At 32.8% G+C, this 19812-nt stretch overlaps 1 protein-coding gene across 2 annotated transcripts in view; it reads left to right on the forward strand.

Moving 5' to 3' along the window:
• The window catches only part of LOC125074252 (steroidogenic acute regulatory protein-like), a 29241-nt gene extending 16958 nt beyond the window's left edge, over positions 1-12283 (forward strand). For both annotated transcript variants that reach the window (XM_047685534.1, XM_047685533.1), the window contains exons 8-12: positions 8755-8910; positions 9469-9573; positions 10517-10725; positions 11065-11174; positions 11616-12283. In XM_047685534.1, the coding sequence (XP_047541490.1) occupies positions 8755-8910; positions 9469-9573; positions 10517-10725; positions 11065-11174; positions 11616-11725 (690 nt within the window). In that variant the 3' untranslated portion in view covers positions 11726-12283. The remainder of the gene's footprint in view (positions 1-8754; positions 8911-9468; positions 9574-10516; positions 10726-11064; positions 11175-11615) is intronic.
• The last annotated feature ends 7529 nt before the right edge of the window (positions 12284-19812 follow it).

Here is a 19812-nt window from a genome sequence, read left to right on the forward strand (position 1 = left end):
TCTTAAATGTACGATTACCACCAGTTTTCAATGCGGGGACTGTCGTAAGTTAAACATTTTCTTTACTGATTTGCGTATAACCGTTTTTGTGTCCGAATTCAGTTTGTGTTTTCAAAATTATTTTCCCATTTTATTGTAAATGAATTGAAGTTATTTAAAAAAAAGAACGTAGATTTAATATCACACATTTGTACATTTTCAACTTCAAGTTTGAAGAACTTGCCCACAAACCTTCATACCCGCTTATCACCCGAGGGTGAATTAATTCAAATGACCTATCGACTATCGTCCATAGATTTAGTCTAAAATTTCATCAAAATCGATTCAATTGACAGATTTAAATTCGAGTTAGTAATTCTAGTGCAGATAAATAAATTAATTTATTTAAAAGTCGTAACAAGACTACGTGCATACAAACAGGTCTTCCAAGTTTTACAAACTAGTCTGATTTTCGACTTGGGTCTTTTAACACGGCAAGTTAGCGCTGTGATCGAGGAATACCCAGTGCGTCATCCTTGACAATACCATAACCTAAAATTTTTTTTTACTTACTTAGCTATCCCTCCCGGCTTTACATGTAAAATAAAAAGTCTATATAAAACTTGTAGCTTGATCTATCTACCAAAGTTGAAATTCTATGCTTCTCTATACTAAAATATGCATGTAGTTTACGAGATCTAAGCGTATGTTGGCGGGAAGCGACTTTTTTTATACTGTGTAGATATTATTATCATCGACTCATTGAATCCTATTTTATACTACTATACATATAATAAAATTGATATGTATGTATACACGATACATACACCAAAATAACATTTTTTTTACATTTTTTGTCTGTCTGTCTGTCTGTTTGTTCCGGCTAATCTCTGGAACGGCTGAACCGATTTCGTCGGGACTTTCACTGCGGATCTAATAAGGAGTAACTTAGGCTTATATTTTAGAATTATATATAGAATAAAAATAAAATCACGCTACAATATGCAAATAACTTAAAATCAAAAAAATACACGAAGTCGCGGGCACAGCTAGTCTATACTAATATTATAAAGAGGTAATGTTTGTTTGTACGTATGGTAACCTTGGAAGTTAAGGTCATATCCAATGCTATATAATATAAATTATATATATATATACAGATACATAGATAGACATTATATAATTTTCTTTATTAATTAATTGCAGTATTAGAGCTGAAAGGGGTCGCCATCTTACAGTTATACTAGAGCAATTTTTTTGTCTTTTTTTTCTCTCTCTCTGGAAAAAACTCATTGCGCGTGTAGTGGGGTAGGGGGGTATGTGTGAATCTTCGGTGCATAAGACGACTAGTGCGACCTAGCGTACCGGAATATCCACTAAAAAACCAGCGGTAACCTTTCCGTCTTTTCGACGAGCGTACCGTGGTATAAAATACTGTTAAATATTATATATACTAACTAATCTAACACAATGAGATTTAGATATACATAGATCGTATCGCAATCGAATCGTAAACGTTAACGTTAAGCCGTGTACCTATTCTGCAAAATGCAGTTCAGTCAATCTTTGATCGGCATGTAACTGGATCTATCTTATCGTATCTTAACCTAAATAAATAGAATTAGTCCTAAGTTTTAATTAAGTTGAGGTTAATTTTTGTAAGGAATAGTCGTAGTCGGATCGAAATAGAATCGTATCATTACCGATATAAGTTATTACGATTATAACAAACTTGAAGTCTGTCTGTTTTCCACGTATAAACTAGTTATGATATAAATATTCGAATTATTTATTCTAAATATATGTTTAAATATAATACGTGTTCTGCAAGTATAACCTTAACACTGCAAAACTCGTTAGGGAAATGATCTGCTATATTGATATGTTATAAATTTATAATTGTTATCATTACATATTATAAAACAAAGTCGCTTCAAGCCGTCTGTCAGTCCCTGTGTATGCTTTGATCTTTAAAATTAAGTACACAACGGATTTTGATGCGGTTTTTTTGTTAAAAGATTGATTTAAGTGAAAGGTTTATGTGTAATACATGCACAATATAGTCAAGAAACTCTGATTATTTTAGAGGTTTCTAAAGTGGTGTCGTAAAAAAACATATTTTTGCGCTTGCGTTGCAAACGCTGGCTGAACCCTACGAGATATCAAAATAATGTACTGCATTAGTGTACACCTTAAAAAGGTCTTAAAAAACGTCCTCGATGGTATATGTCTATCTCTTAGAAATAGCCCACAATAACCATTTTTTATCTTTTACATTTTACGAGAAATAATGGCTAATTTTCGAAGCGATGTTAGGCAATACAGCATTAATCCTTATCCAATTAAGTACCTTAAATACATTGTGCATTTAATATAGACCAATATGGCCCTTTGCAGCATGAAATTTCAATGATTATTTTCGAAGATATAACAGTTTTACATAGACATAGCGGTTTGTATTGTCTAATGACTGAAAAACTGTGAACGTTGTAAGACATTCTGTAGTATATTTAGTATCAGCATTGCACCCGTGCGAAGCCGGGGCGGGTCGCTAGCAACGTATAATTTATATACGTATCAATTTGGCGTATTTATAAAGTGGTAGTGGTGCAAGGCCACCTACTCATCATCTACTCTACCGTCAAACAGTATTATTTAACGGACATAAGTTTGTATTTTTAGTGTTGGAAAAGAGTAATTACTAAGGTAAGACGTCCTTGTTGGTTCTTCTCGGTGGAAACTACAATCCGAAACGGTAGTAGTTTGAAGTTGAATGAGTGTTTTGTACGGATGAAGTATATTTTAGACAATTTACATACAACAAAACCACGCAAATGCTATATTGACTGTAGGTGATCAGAGGTGCTTTTACGGTTAGAGCGAAGCAACTGTTATCAAGTATTTGTTGGGTATTGATAAATGTTTCAGTCGATAAATCAGCATTATGGAGTATTACACTCAGTGGCGTCGCTATCGTAGGGCCAGGTGGTGCAGTGCACCAGGGCCCCTGAGTTCTGGGGGCCCTCTAACCTTAGCTATGAAAAGAGCTTTGAATAGAGATGAAGTATGGATTTAATTTACTAACGATATGTTCAACTCACTGTATCCTGTATCCTATTCTTATTACTATCTATAATTTTGAGTGCCAATATACGTTAAAGGGGGGGCGAGGGCCCGATTCTTTTTCTATGCACCGGGGCCCTAACCCACCTAGCTACGCCACTGATTACACTACTGCATAGGTCCATAATTTATATTTTTTTGATTTGATTTGATATCAATCCGCAACAAATATTTGATAGCAACATTTTCTAAGCTCTAACCGTAACAGCACCACTGGACCTCGTGATTATGTTTCTAAATACCACTTGAATCCAACTAGTTTGGATACATGTAAATAAATTTAATCCCATTTATATTCTAGTTTTGCTTAAATTTATATGAATACATGTAAATCTCATGTTAACAAAAAAAAAATGGATTAACGAGTGTATAGATGATAAAAAAGCGTGGAATCCGTTTGGTTTCCATGCAGGAAAAATGTTAATTCGTTTGAATTTGCAATTATTAATATTTATTTACATAAGAATAATTTAAATTTATCTTTAATTTAATTTTCTGTGGCAACACTAGCTAAATGTCATAAAAAACTTCTCGCAATAATTTAAAATCATTTTTTTTTATCGCCTGATCGTCTCCTGGCTGTTTCTATTCATATACATGTATATAATTGATTTGACGAAAAAAAAAAAAAAAAGACCCGCTGAGTTTCTTTCGCCGGTTCTTCTCAGGTCAGGGTGTTCCTTTTTCCGAACCGGTGGTAGTGTTTAATTTGACCATCAATAAGAAAGTGTAATGCTTCAATGTTGAATAAAGGAACTTGAGTTTGAGTTTGAAATAAAAATAATTACTGTATCAATCATGAACGCTTGGAATTGTGGCAAGAATGCTGGCAGCATTTCCCTGTTGAATCGCGAATTCGGTCTCGGCAAAAATGAACCAGCCCAGCAATTAGTATTTAATTAATTATCTTTATAAATTAATGTTGAATAAAGTAACTAATTTTTACTACCGGTTTTTCTCGATTGTATCTAGATATCTAACCGGTGTTAACTTTGTATTAAATTTCAACCTAAAAAAAACAATTAAAAAATGTACGTTTTTGAATAAAGATTATTTCGATTTTAATTTTAGAATTAATGAATGTATGGTAATTACATTGTGATTAATAATTTAAGTTAATTAAATTTCAATTGAAACTTATGATAACATTCTTACGTACATACATACATGCCCTCGCAAAACTCAGTATTGTTGTGTTCCGGTTAAAAGGTTGAGTGAGCCAGTGTAGCCAGTGTAGGGACATAACATCTTAGTTCCCAAGGTTGGTGGCGCATTGGCGATGTAAGGAATGATTAATATTACAGCGCCATTGTCTATGAACGGTGGTGGCCACTTACCATCAGGTGGTACCTTACCCATATGCTCGTCCGCAAACCTATACCATAAAAAAACACACGCAAAACCATAAGAACGTAAGTCTAATGGCAGTTTTCTTTTTAACTATTTTTTTTTTTAGAACTTTGGTCACGTGAAGTGTGTTTTTGATTATCTCTCATTCAAGTATCTGTAGTTTATCGTACGATAAGAAAGTACGTTTTGAAAACTAGGACAAATGAAAATAATCAATAAAAATAAAGACGTAAATATATGTAGTTCAAGTAATAATCATTACTTGAACTACATACAACATATATATATATATATATATATATATATTATACGTTTGCGTTTTAGGTGTTGGACGACAGATGTTCGGTATAAAAGGTCCAATCCCACTACCTATGACGTCATAACACTAACCTAACCTTATAGACTAGAGACCCCCGTATTCATACTCATTGCGGGTTAAGTGTAATTCTATGTCCTTCTTAGAGGTTCACGCTTGCTTCATAACAAATTCCAACCAATTGGGTTCAGTGGTTTCGCCGTGAAAGCGTTACAGATAGACAGAGACAGAGACTTTTGCATTTATAATATTAGTATGGATTATTTATTTTTTCATTGAACGTATCGATATAAGAATAAAACCAATCTTTGCAGAACTATCGATAGTTTGATTGTCGATAGTTGACCTCGAAAACTATTTAGGATATCGATAGTACTATCGATAGTATTGACACGTGACAACACTATCGATAGTCTATCGATATGCAACACTACTTAGTAGATGCTCATGGGCTATTAATATTTTGATTTCCGTTGATCCGTTGATGATGTAGCCCCTTTTTAAATTTACCAATTTATAAATTCAAATATTGCAATTGTAATCATTTTTATGATCAATCAAATCTACAATCAACTAAGCCGGTTGCGATTATTTACATCTATTAAGATTATATAATACAAACATTATCGGATAAAGATTGTATACACTGTAATACCTACAGTAGCCGTTACCTACCCGCTTCGTTCGACAAAAGTATAAAAAAAAAAACAAAATATACTTTAATCACTTTTGAATCCAACGATTCTATCGAGAACCGGCAAGGAACTCAGTAGTTACTCTTCCACCATTTTAATTACAGAGTATGCCAGTAAAGAACACTTTTATATATCTCGCCTAGAGGTCAACAAATACTAAGTCTACGCTTTTTTATCTTTATATAATCTTGTATTGAGTGATAGGTCTTATTTAACAATGATTTTTTGACGTAGTTTTTTTTTTTAATTTGCTGTGGAATTTTATGAAACGGAAGGTGGTCCAGGATAGCAAAAGAATTGTTGTATTGTTATAAACAATATTTATTAAGCAGGCAGAGTGACCCTGCTCAGGTTCAACAATAATTATAATCATTCATTGTAAATACATCGCTATTTTTACAAAATTCAAATAATAATTAATGTTGGTAGATGGTAGATGTAAAAATAATATCACGAAATTAAATAACATAGAACAAAATTTACAATCAACTTAACTTAAATAAATCTAAGGTTATATTTAGATAAATAATAAATTATATACGCGTTGGTTGTAGCGATGATTTTAACACATAGAAACGAATACGGTGACTCAGGAAGGATGTTAACTTTACGAATTCGGAAACTAGGTGTATATATCCTTTACTGCTTGTTTTTATAGAATTTTTGTTACCGTTTCGTAAAGATCTATAAATAAATGTCATATCTACTATTCGTAAGCGAAACGATTCGTATTAAAACCGACCTTTTAATTTAATAATATCAATTTGCTCTAAAAACGTATTCAAATTAAAATGATATTTGAATATTCTACAATTTATTTTTAAATAAATATATAACTAAACGCCACAGGTAATAAATAAACTAAAATAAAAATAGTCGATTAAAACGAATTGTCGAAACAAACATGGCGTCCAAGTCCGAAACTCCCGCGCTAACAGAAACCGAAATGGAGAAACATATCGGAGAACTGGAGAACGTTGGTACCGAAGAGGAGTTAGAGAAGAAATTGGATAATATGAATAGATTTGGTTTCTCCATCGCAAGTTGGATGAAACATCTGTTCAATCGAGACAACAATGAACCATTTAAAGCTGAGTGGTTGACAGTAAGTTATCCCGTCCCCTTTTCCCGTAAATCGATAAAGATATTAGAGAATAAACATTATTATTGAGACTTATTATGAAAAAGTCTAGGGTGATCTATCGCTCAACTGATCTTTGTCAGAAACTCTGGATTTGATGTCCTGACTACATAATCATAAAGGGGGTCTTAGGTCAGTCAATTTAAACAAAGTAATTATTTTCTCTGACAATTGTATATTATAACAATTTATGGTTGTATCCTCGTTGAGCGCTCAGACCAGAGTGCCTTCCATTGGCCGTTATCCAGCCGTTCTCAACTATGATCAAGTCGTCGCAGTGATTGGCGAACGCTTCTGATTGGCTATCGCAAATTTAGTCAAATTAACGTCCAATAAACGAAATATTAATTAATCGTAAAAACACAATGTTTTACATACTATACAAAGCACATAACAACTTTAACAAGTTTATCTATTAAAACGTTACAATCACGACGCATTTTTTCTCACCATTGAATCCAATCTAGTACTCAAATGCAGGTCGATCACAACGATAACGATATTGCCCCGACTTAAAACTTAAACCCAAAACCTCGGAATGTACAGACTTATTGAGTTTTTCTGTCTAAAATTCCATAGTAGTAGCCCAAATCTCCAATCGAATCGAACAGCTGGAAATGTGAATTCAATTGCGCCTCGAAACATAAAGCCATTGTCTGCACCTGGTCTCAGGTTATGTCGTATATCCTTCCCATCGGATCATGAGAGTGTTAGTATAATGAGTGTATTTATTTGCAAACACTCAAAGACTAATATTTCCCAAGTCTAAATCTCTGTCGGGAATGCTGCTGTGAACAAAGGTCAGGAGAACATCTACCGACACCACACCGAAATAAAATTACCTTAAAAACTTACAAACACTCTTGCCCGTTATGAACTAACTCATAGCCACTGTCATTCGGGATGATTAAAGGATTCTAACCCCATACATCAAAGAAGCCTGTACCCTGAAAGCATTACACTCCTTTTCAGACAGTCGTGTAAATATTACAAATAGTAATCTTGTTATTTTTAATTTGAAACAAAGAGCTATCGAGTTTAGATTAGAGAGGTTGTGTCAAACGACAAATTAAATAACTTTATCATGAACAGCTGCGTTATGTTTACAATTAGTCATAGTTATTATGTTTTCGACTAACATATGTACTTTGTAACCATAAATAAACTTAGTTCTGATTATATTTATACATAATATTTTATTGATGGTACGATGATGTTGTCCTGACTGATTTCAGCGGTCCATCTCAAGGGAGACCAGCTTGGCCTGGTTATATTATAGTGCACAAGTGTGTGTGTGTGTGTGCAAATACAGATGCACTGTCTTTTCCCTCACTCTCATAATCCGATGGGACGGCAAATCCCACCGGAAATTGCTTTCCGGGGCACAGGAGTGTACACACTTCCAACTTCCAGGCTGATGCTGAGAATGTTTCGATAGAAAACCCAATTACTTTTCTGAAGTCTAGACCACGCTGGCCAACGTTGGTAGTAGTAGCTTGGCAGTAGCATAACTAGTTGGTTGATATTGGTGGTAACTGATTGCTCTATTTAATTTTTTGTTAAATTCATAGAAAGTTCTAGTTGAGATCGTATTGTGGTAAGAACACATCAAATTTAAAAGATGGTTCAAACTCGAGCATTCGACATTGAATTTTCATGCACTTATGTGCTTATAATTCATCTCGTTCTCGGTGACGGTGAGGTGTACAATCTGACACGACCCGAGAGAGTTCGAGCACAGAATAATTTCCTATTGATTTGACCTGGAGCTTAAATCCAAAAGTTCAAGTATTACAACTGTTATCAGGAAGCTACTTGGTTGAAACTGTTTGATAGAGCATAGCATTTCACTTGTTGATGGAATGTGACAAGACTCAGAATAAGAGAAAGCTACTCTTAACTAATTTAAAAGCATGTTCGTTCGATGTTAGATTTGTTCAGAGTATTCTATCAGATCCTTTATCAGAAACTGCTAGGATGCTTCTGGAATTCTATTAATAAATAATGTTTTAACAAAAGGAAGAAGGGATAATGGGACTGAAGTACCTGTGTAGGATAATAATCCCAACATTAAAATAGAAAAAAAAATGACTACATTTAACCAAAAATATCCGAAACCCCATATTTACTTCTTAAACATTGCTTTCCAGATAGATGAATACAAGCAAATGGCAGAGGAAGGCATGCAGAACGCATGGAGGACGATCAACCTTCCAGACTGGAAGCTGGAGAAACGAGGCTCGCAGAAGGGCGACATAGTCGAGTCGAAACAGTGCGAACAATTCGGCAAAGTTTACAGATTTACGGTAAGTATTTAAATTAGATAACATGGAGATGGCCCAGTGCTTAGAACGCAAGCCCAGGTTAGACACATATCCATTTAATTTGGGCTTATACTTCATCTGTTCTCGGTGAAGGTAAACTTGCATGTCTTTCAGTTAGCATGTATTTCCACATTGGTGCAGGTTTGTGAAATAAACTCCAAACCTTAACTTTAGACCAGGAGTGGAATATTTACTTGATTTTTTTTTCCATCCTGAGATAAGTTCCTTTAAGTCCGACTGAATAGGTCCAATCAACCATTACGTATTCAAAAAGAAAAACTTAGCATCGTTGTGTTCCAGTTTGAAGAGTGAGGGAGTCGGTGTAAAAAACGGCACAAGCTACATATCATCTTGGTTCCAAAAGTTGGTGACGCATTGGTGATGTAATTGGTGATTAATTTTGACGGTGCCAATGTCTATACACAGGGAACTACTATCAGGGGGCCTATTTGCCAGTCTGCCATAATTTTACTAATTGCCCTAAGAAGTGTACCATGGAATATAAATCAGTATGAAATTAATGTTTGTTTTCTGTTCAAGGGTATAGTCGACTGTCCGGCCAAGTTCCTGTTTGAAGAATTCAAAAATAACATCACAAAGTTACCCGAATGGAACCCTACCATATTAAAGAGTGAATTGATTAAGGTAACGAATATTTGTCCAAACTCAAGTATACATATGGTCTATTCCAACCATAACAGGATAAAAGCCAAATAAACAACATTTGACGGCAAATTACTATTTTTACTTTGTGGTAGGGCTTTGTGCAAGCCCATCTGGGTAGGTACCACCCATTCATCAGATATTCTACCGCCAAACAGCAGTACTCAGTATTGTTGTGTTCCGATTTGAAGGGTGAGTGAGCCAGTGTAACTACAGGCACAAGGGACATAACGTTTTAGTTCCCAAGTTGAGTGGCACATTGATGATGTTAGGAATGGTTAATATTTCTTGCAGCGCCATTGTCTATGGGCGGTAGTGACCACTTACCAACAGGTGACCTATTTGCTCGTCCGCCTACCGATATCATAAAAAAAAATTGTCGTTATATAATTGGTGTTTAGAGCTTGTTAAATCTATTTTTACAAAAATGGCGTTTTGAACGATGAAAAAAACTGTTATCGAGATTTTGGAAGTAAAATTAAAGTGGAAATGATTGGTTAAGTGCAATATTGTTGTATTATTAATAAAGATATATTAATCTTAAACTCTTAGTAGTGCACAATATAGCTGAGTTATTAGCAAATCGCATGAAATACGTAAATCTAAGGTTTGTTTATCTTTCTTCCTGCTTCCATTGGAGTAGGCTATAGTATCTCACATAATCCGATGGGAGGAAAAATAACAGGACCAGAATTAGTAGGCATCAATTCAACAGCTTAAAGTCTCAGGAAAATACTATTAAGATTCATACTCCGGGTTGCCACTGGGTTTTAAAACTAAGTAAACATAAAAGTGTTAAAAATATTCTCAGTAGGGCAAAATTCCATGTTGGATGGTGTATTGGCAGACTCATTTGCCAAATTAATTAATAAAAAAAAGTCAATCGTTAGAACCTTATTAATAATCTTCTCGATCTGGTTTCCAGGAGATCGGCCCCGGCATCGACCTGTCGTACCAGGTGACGGCGGGCGGCGGGCGCGGGATCATCGCCCCGCGGGACTTCGTCATCCTGCGACGTCTGGCGCCGCTGGGGCCTGACGGGCGGGTTGTGGAGGCTGGTGACGCCACCTGCTACATCACTAGTGGGGTCAGCGTGGCCGTGCCCGGGTACCCACCCGCCAGAGATATGGTCAGGTGAGTTTAAATGCTTAAACGAGTCACGAGACAGCTTTTGATGATAATTAAGACTGCATTATTATATAATGGCAAAATCCGGTATGCTGTTTTTTTTTAAACATTACATTAGACCGTCAGAAATGAGAACTCGTCGAAAAAAATATTGACCAACGTTTGGTCACTAAGTTCACGCACACTAGTAAAGTAGTATGGCGTTTGGCGAGTGTCAAGTGTAGCTGTAACGCACATCAAGATATTAAAACTCGCCTTTTTGTTTTATTTCTTTTGTACTGCGAAATCTCTATATATATCAGTATTCTAATTTTAAACTATGCTCAATTATCAAAACTTCCACAGAGGTCACAATAAAGTGGGTTGTTGGTGTCTCACCCCCAAAGCCGTGGAGGAGGGCGGGAAGGTTGTGCAGCGCACCGTGTTCCAGTGGCTGATGTGTTGTGATCTTAAAGGTAAATTTGTCCAGTTAAACAAGCCTCACTTATTACAATTGTACATAAGTATGTTTTGATATAATTAGATATTTAATCTAAGTTTGTAAGGTTGAAGATGCAAGGAGTGGCTAATAATCCTTACAGCGCCATTGTCTATGGGCGGTGGTATCATGGTGACCACTCATGATTATATTGTGTTTAGAAATATTCGTATAGAATTAAACAAAAAACGTTTTTGATTGAGTGAGTTAACATGAGTAATAAAATAAAAAAATTTAAGTGGCAGATGATATTAATTATTTTTTTAATATATTATAAATAAAAAGTAATTAATACAATGAAACCTTTCAAAGTTTGGAATTTGGACTAAACATAATATGGTACATGAATTAAAAAAATATACTTTGCTTACAAGTGGGACATACATGCCATTAATAATGATATTATTGTTGATTCCAGGTAAAATACCTCAATTCGTCCTGGACGCAGCGTTCGCAACAGTAATGTTGGACTACATAGTGCATGTTAGAAAATTCGCAGCGGATAGCAAAGCAAAGGGTCTATTTTAATACGAGAATTATCTCAGACGCACATACGCAACACATACGGACGTTCCATCTTGATTGGCATTTTACTGGCAAGAATGGCAGCCACTATAAAAAAGTAGTGTAATTATAGCTATAAGAATAATAGTTCATAATGTGTATTGGCAGCGTTTTGGCAATGTGAGAATGCCTTCAATTGCCAGTATATGATAACAGATGTCAGTCTACCATCAAGTGGTGTTGTTAGATTAATTGAATTACCGTTACTAACTCATTGGCATCGCTATAATAATTGTCTCTCTATATACGATTACTTTAGGTTTAAGTGTTATGGAAACAGCATTCAGTAATATTTAAAGCCTGTATACATTAAAACATAATTTACGATATTTTTTTAAGTATATTACACATAGATTCATAAGAGAGGCATCAAAGATCCGTTGTTTAAAATAAGATGACGTTTTTAATACAATTAATATTATAATAAATTTTATACATTAGGAAACATTACATTTCAAAAATCAAATTCAAAATATACTTAATTCAAATAGGCTTTTACAAACACTTTTGAAACGTCATTTAACAAACTAAGTGAAGCCACCACCGTTTCGGAATGTAGATTCTACCGAGAAGAACCGGCAAGAAAATCAGTAGTTACTCTTTTTCAACATTTAAAAATACAGTCATGTTAGTTAAATACAATTATATATGTATGTTATATATCCTGCCTGGAAGTTAACAAGTATTAAATCCACACTTTTTTATCATCTGTATAATCTTGTATCGAATAATATGCCTTCTTTACCAATGTATTTTTTACAAATTATATGAATTTATGAAACGACAAAGTTAAAAATCACTACTGTTTTCCAAGCCGTTAAACATTTACTGTATAGATGTAATACATCTTTCATAATACCTGCATTTAGATAAACCGTTGCCATATTTTTACAACCTGAAATTAAATATATGAAACGAATTACCATCCTGTAAGTCTCCCAACTCTGGCCTAAGGCCTTCGAGGAGAAGGTTTGGAAGCTAAACCCATGCTGCTCCAATAAGCCTTAATACATAAAAATTAGACACATGGAGGTTTCCTCACAATGTTTTCCTTCATCATAAGTTGAATTAATTCAATGATCCTCGCTTGGGTTTGAACTCACTATCATCTGTTATAATGGATACGTAAAGGATTTGAAACAACTATTTCAGGCCTATGCCCAGCGCTGAGATGTGAACGGGTTCATTTTTTATTTTTTACATTGTAAATATTTATTATGTATAGTTTATTATTTGTACAATAAAGATAATCAATAGAATGAATGCTATTTCCAATATACTCTGCTCTAAAATTGCTCATTGTAAGTTAGTTAACCCTCCTGCTTCGTTCTCATAGCCCGACTCGCTTGTTCCGAACAGTGATATTGTGTTATATTATCTATATATTATTAATAAGAATCTAAATTATATATAATATATTTTTTAATAATATTGATGTTTTATTATTTGGCAGTCCATAGTCGGAGGGTTATTGTTAAACAAATAAAAACAAATTGTAAAGCTAGTATGCTTTTATATATAACAAGTATTTTTATATATAAAAAAAAAATGTTTATAAGTTTAAATATATTAAACGAATAGTTATATAGCTTAGTTTTTTTTTTTAGAAATTGAAGATGTTAACAAGACATAAGTCCTGGCCTTTATATAGATAACAGTATATAGCCTATTCCAATCGAAGTAGGAATAAAGGTAAACAAACCTTAGATTTACGTATTTCATGCGATTTGCTAATAACTCCGCTATGTTGTGCACTATTAAGAGTTTCTGATTAATATATCTTAACTACTTATATCCAAATAAATTTTTCTTCCTAAATTCCGGTAACAGTATCGTCGACGTTCAAAACACAATTTTTCACACAAATCCATAGTGAATATCATAGACTAATCGAGCTCTCGACCAATGATATCGCGTCGATTTGTTGTCAAATGTTGTTTATTTGGCTTTTCTCCTGTTATGGTTGGAATAGAATATAAGTGAGCTCACCATAGATCGGTGGACTGTTTAGATATTAAAAAAGGAGGGATGCTACTTCACAATCCGGAATCGTATTCATGAAGACGCTAATCATTATACAATGATCTTTACTCAAGTCCTTCCCAACAATTTCTTAATTTAGTGCGATTTAAAAATATATACAATGAAATAAATACTAAACTCAATTTATAATAATTGGTTTCAAAACTACTATAAGTAATATTTACAGATAAATCTAATACGCTCATAACCATCCTTTGAGTCCCTTCCAAAAAGGAATATTCCACTTTGTATGAGATAATGTTTTATTTTTTTATTAAACCTTACTTAGAAATAGGGAATAAACAGTTTATAAGTACATATAGTCTGCGTAATATGTATGTACATATGATTTTATATTGTTTTTTTTTCAAATAGATGAAACCAAAATGTCCTAAAATATAGTAGTAAGCATTACCTTATTCTTATGTATGTCTCGATAGAGTGCCGCACTACAAAAGATCTAAAACAAGCCAACTTTACTATATCGTTGTGTGTGATAGCTACTTTACTAGTGTGCGTGTACTTGAAATAACCGTCGGTCAGTGGTTTTTTCGACGAGTTCTCAGCTTTGATAGTCTATCTAGACACTAGAATCTAGACTCTAAATTCGAAATGCATTCAAAACATTGTATAAAACATAATATTTAATATAGTAATCTTCTCATACAGTTTTGTGTTCTAATTTTAAATGTACATAGATATTTTTTACGTATATCATGAAATTGGCGCGAAATAATTTTAAGGTTAAAAAAAACATGCTATGTATAATAGATATTAGTCCTGTCAGAATTAATATATGTAATTATAATTAATTACACAATTATTTTAATGTTTCGAGAGATTTTGTAGATATAAATCCATTATAACCCAAATTGTATCGTATAAAAAAAACATTAACTTTTTTTTTAAATTTTAGGCTGTAAGTTTTTATATATTTTCATAACTAATAAAAAAAATAGTTACTAAATACCAGCTTAACCCACCATAATTCTATACAATATTGAATAAAGTTTACAAATTATTATATTTTCATTACGCGTGCATTTTTGTTAACATAGTCAACACGTTAGAATAGAATAGAATAGACAATAAGAAATTATGTAAAAATCTGTACATAAACAAGATTTTATACGAAATTAAATAATCAATGAAATATTTCATAGTTTTTTTTGTATATTAACACCTTTATTTCCAATATATTTATAGGATAAATGCATAATATCTGTTCTAATAAAGGTACCCGAAGGCCGCTGACGTCATCACCAACACTATTTTACTCCTACACGAGGTCCTATCGGGTGTAGGAATAGGTTCTACTGTATCTAAATTCGTCTGGTGAGCTGGAGACTCAAACCTGGTACAAGTGCATGTAGATCTTCATTTTGGCCTTCGAAGATATCTGTATGTGAACAAGCCGTGGCATGATGATGAGGTTCAAACAAATCAAAATGTATTGTATTCAACTATACAATAAAGTATTTTTGAATTGTCAATTATTTCAACACCAGCCTCCAGTGAGAAGAGAGAAGGCAAGAAACTCGCAAAGTTCTTTTAGATAACGAGATTGACAATTATGTTAGTATTCACAATTATGGTTTCAACAATTCTTTGTTGGATACCGAGCAGAAAGTAATCCTAGCGTCTTTATTAATATTTTTTTTTGTTTGAATACGTTTTATTTTATTACATAAATATGGATTTATAACATAAACATGAATGATATTTATGATATAAATGCGAAAGTAACTCTTTGTTTGGCTGTATGTTTCGCATTCACGGCCAAAACTTTGGTAAAAATCAACTTTGATCCACGAGGACGGACATACATAACCCGCGAGCAAATGATAACATAGTATTATATAAATGATATTTAATTTACGTCAATTCTAAATAATATTGTCGCGATTCGTTATTCGTGTTAATGAATTTGAGCCAGTATGGTCAAATATTGATTTTATTGTTCGACTATTAAATATAAGTAATATTTTAGGAACTATTTAATTCAAATTGAGGCAAACATTAATTTGCATGTTTCGGACATTTTCTTTCCTACTCTAATTTTTTTTTTATTGACAACACTAAAGCTCGTTAATGTTGACCATAGAAAAATAAAGTTACCGAACTGTATAGTCTTCTAAAAAATATTAAAATATTAAAAGAAGATCAAATTCCCGCTTATCACGTTGATAGTCGATATTTTCAGTGTTAGATCAATATGTTTAATTTAATATTAGATCATACTAAAAACTCCAAAACGGGGTGCATCCATTATATCATAATAACCATTTCAGTTATATATATATATATATATTTGTTTAGTATTTTTTTCAGTTAAGTATTATAAATTAACAACTATTCCTTTATTAATATTATTAGATCTAATTTCAAAAATATATATTTTTTAATTTTCTTCAGCAGAACTTGCGGCATTACAGCACACAAGCCGTCACCCCCAATTTTAGCCCTTCGAAAGGTGAAACAAAAATAACCCATGTCCTTCTCTAGCACTCAAACTATCTCCATATCAAATGACATCTAAATCGGTTAAGCGCTTTAAGCTTGAAAAGTTAACAGAGAGAATTTCTTGCGCATTTATAATACTAGTATTTAGTATAGATTTTAATAAAATTCTTCGAGATACATTGCTTATTTTACTCTATGTCTCAATAGATGGCGCTGTACACTGATAAGTTGTAATATTCAATTCCATCGTATTATAATTTGTGTTCGACCTCAGGTCGATTTTTGGCAGAAGCCACAGAAACTGAAGCCGAAGGTTTAAAAACCATAAGAAATTAATTTCAAGATCGGCTTAAAGTAATTAATGTAATAATAAGGTGTTTATACCTTAGCGAAATTATTAAGATCACCTTACAACTTGTCGAAAATAATACTTTCAAAAAATATAATACTTTTTAAAAATAACAATTTGGTTATAATATTTATTTAGTTAAAAGTAATTTAACAATCATCGTGAAAATTATTTCAGTTTTTTAAAGTAAATAAACCATTTCTAAACTCTTTAAAAATTAATGTAATAATTTTAAACGATATAAAATATTCAGAGCTTTAACAAGTGAAAATAATTAAATTAAGTACTACCTAAGTAGATCATATTCGCATGGAGTTCGCTACAAAAGACATACATATTTTGTATTTTCATTACCGTCTATACCATTGGGCACAAGGGGCACGTGCCCAGGGCCCCCATCCTGAGAGGGCCTCGAAGAACCAATTTCCTTCACAAGTTTTAGCTCACGTTGACTGCTATGTATATTTTCTAAAGTGATATATTTGTAAGAAATAACTAACATATTTATCAAAAAAGGCTTTTGACGGTAGTCGATATTAAAAGTAGAAAGACGTGCTCTTCATGACAGGAATAGATATAAGTAGGTACTATAAAATAGCCATAAGATTGTACAACCAATCAGATTCCTACGCATTTACGAAAATTACCGCACTGTTTATTTGAAACTATACTTAAGGCCTGGCCATAAGCAAATTATTTGTACATGGTATTAAATGTGTGCCTAAGGGCCCCACCATAGCTTGAGACGGCTCTGTGCATTTTGCCTTCTCAATAACTTCTTAATTAAAGCTACAGTGCTTAAATTAAAATAGTACGTATTTGTGCTATTGTACCCTATTTTATTTAAATGGATTTTATCATTATTTATAAAGTTACCAGATATAAAAATAATTATGACGATGACAGTAGTGCATTATAAAGTATAGGGTACACGATTGCTGTGTCATAATTAGTTTAGTATTTAATTCTAAAAAAAATTAAATAAGTATTTAATTTCTATAGCAATGTTTTATTTAGTAAGGGACTGGAAAAGACTATCTACTTGCACTGCACAATGCAAATCATGACAGAAATCATTAAAAAAAATCCGTAATAACAATGAAATAAAGTATTTTATATACTTTTATATAAATGGCCACTTAACTAGGAAGTATTTTATATAAGTATTAATGGTCACTAGTCATTAAACGTGTGAACATAACCTTAAACATGCGATAAAAACTAAATTAAATTTGTTACTTATAATTTACCAGTATTAAAACCAAATTATTTGAATAATCAAAATCAGAAGATATAGCAAAAATTATATAAGATGCAGGCCGAGAACATTAAACAATAATTAAAGTACATACTTACTTAGCTTACTTCGATCAAAGATTGAAAGAGAGCTACCAATAGTAGATATACTAGTATACTAATAAGTAGATGCGATTCAGAGAGGGACAAGCTCTTTGTTTATACAATTTGTATAGGGTTGCCATTCGTCCAGTTGCTCCGGATTTGTCCTAGTTTAAGCTTCCGAAGAGTGGCCATGATTTCATTCGTAGTTCGTATTTAAAAGTTTCAAGTCAAGTGAGTTGAAAATTATTTGTTTAAACGGAATAATAATACCAGTTTCTCGAAACTTTAAGAAATTGGATTGTTTTTTAAGAATATAAAATTAAATTAAAAATTGTAATTTCAAGCTTCTTGTCCTTAGAGAGGGCAAACCTGTATAGGCAGCAGTTGGTATACCATTGGCGTAGTAAGCGCAAGGTTGTCATCATTTCACGAGTCAAAGTCAAAAATCTTTATTCAATATAGAAGTGTTTACACTTGCTTATTGATTGTCAAAAATCTACCACCGGTTCGGAATTTAGCACCTCGGACCTGAGAAGAACCGGCAAAAGAAACTCAGCGAGATATATATATATATTTTTTAACCATTTTCCATGTACAATGATAATTATTTTTTAGTTATTTGAAACAACCTGGAGGCGATCATTTCATTCCCAAGGTGTGCAGTCAACTAAAAAGTCATTAGTGTTGTAATATCCTTTAGCACACAAACGCTCTTTAACGATTCTTTTGAATTTTATAATTGAATAATTTTGAACGTTTTCTGGGATCTTGTTGTAAAAACGTATACCAAAAAAGAATTACTAACCCTGTGTAATCGGGTACTTGGAGTAACAAGTTTATTCTTGTTCCTAGTGTTAATAGAATGTACGTCACAATTTCTACTTTCTTTCTTTCTTTCTTACATAGCATAGCAACTGTTGCTATCAAATACTCAAAAGGGTATTTTCGGTAGTGAAAAATAAATTAAGTAATTTGACAAAATTCAAATATATGTAAGTATGTAGAACTATACTTAAATACTTATTTTGATTTGTACCTACCAGTACTAGTATTTGCACATTACACTCCAACGATACCGATTGTAATTCATTATTGTCCCAAAAAACACCAAATATTTATAGCTGTTAACGTTGAACGAGTGCCGGTGGTACAAACACTACTGTTGTTTTTATCAATGTGACGTCACAAAAATGACTGACAGGGTTGTTGCGGTTTAAAATTTAATTTAATTTTATGGTAAGAAAACTTGTTTATTTTTTGTGGCTTTTTATTAGAAAAATCAACATTTTGAAGTACTTTTTCAAACATAGTCGAATACCCTACTAGAGCTTTGGTGAAATTCAAAGTCGACCTTCCCTGATGACGTCAGACAGTATCTTTTTTAAATCATTATAGGTTTTAATTTCTAGTTTGCCCATTGTTTGATTTGACATTTGTTTTTTTTTTAAGTTATTGTAACAAATTTAATTTGCCATTAGCAACGTCCTGATTACGTTCAGATACCTAGTTACTTTATTATCATTAGATTTATTTTAGTTTTTTTTTCTTTATTTTATTCAACAAATGCCTGTACTTCGGTTTGCCAGCGATCTCTACATCAGTAATCATTACTAATATTATAAATGCGAAAGTAACTCTGTCTGTCTGTTGCTCTTTCACGGCGAAAGCACTGAACCAATATAAAAATAATGTCAAGTTAGCTTGGACTACAAGGAAAGACATCGGATTTTTATCCCTAACACTCGACCACTAACCCCACAAATGCTAACGAAACCGCTGACGACGACTAATATAATAAGGACTTATGTCTAAAATTAAAACATGTAGGGTCAGTGTAAACGTATTATTAAAATTAAATATTCAACCAGTACGTAAT

This window comes from Vanessa atalanta, chromosome 27, assembly GCF_905147765.1.
Source record: "Vanessa atalanta chromosome 27, ilVanAtal1.2, whole genome shotgun sequence".
Taxonomy (NCBI): Eukaryota; Metazoa; Arthropoda; class Insecta; order Lepidoptera; family Nymphalidae; genus Vanessa; species Vanessa atalanta.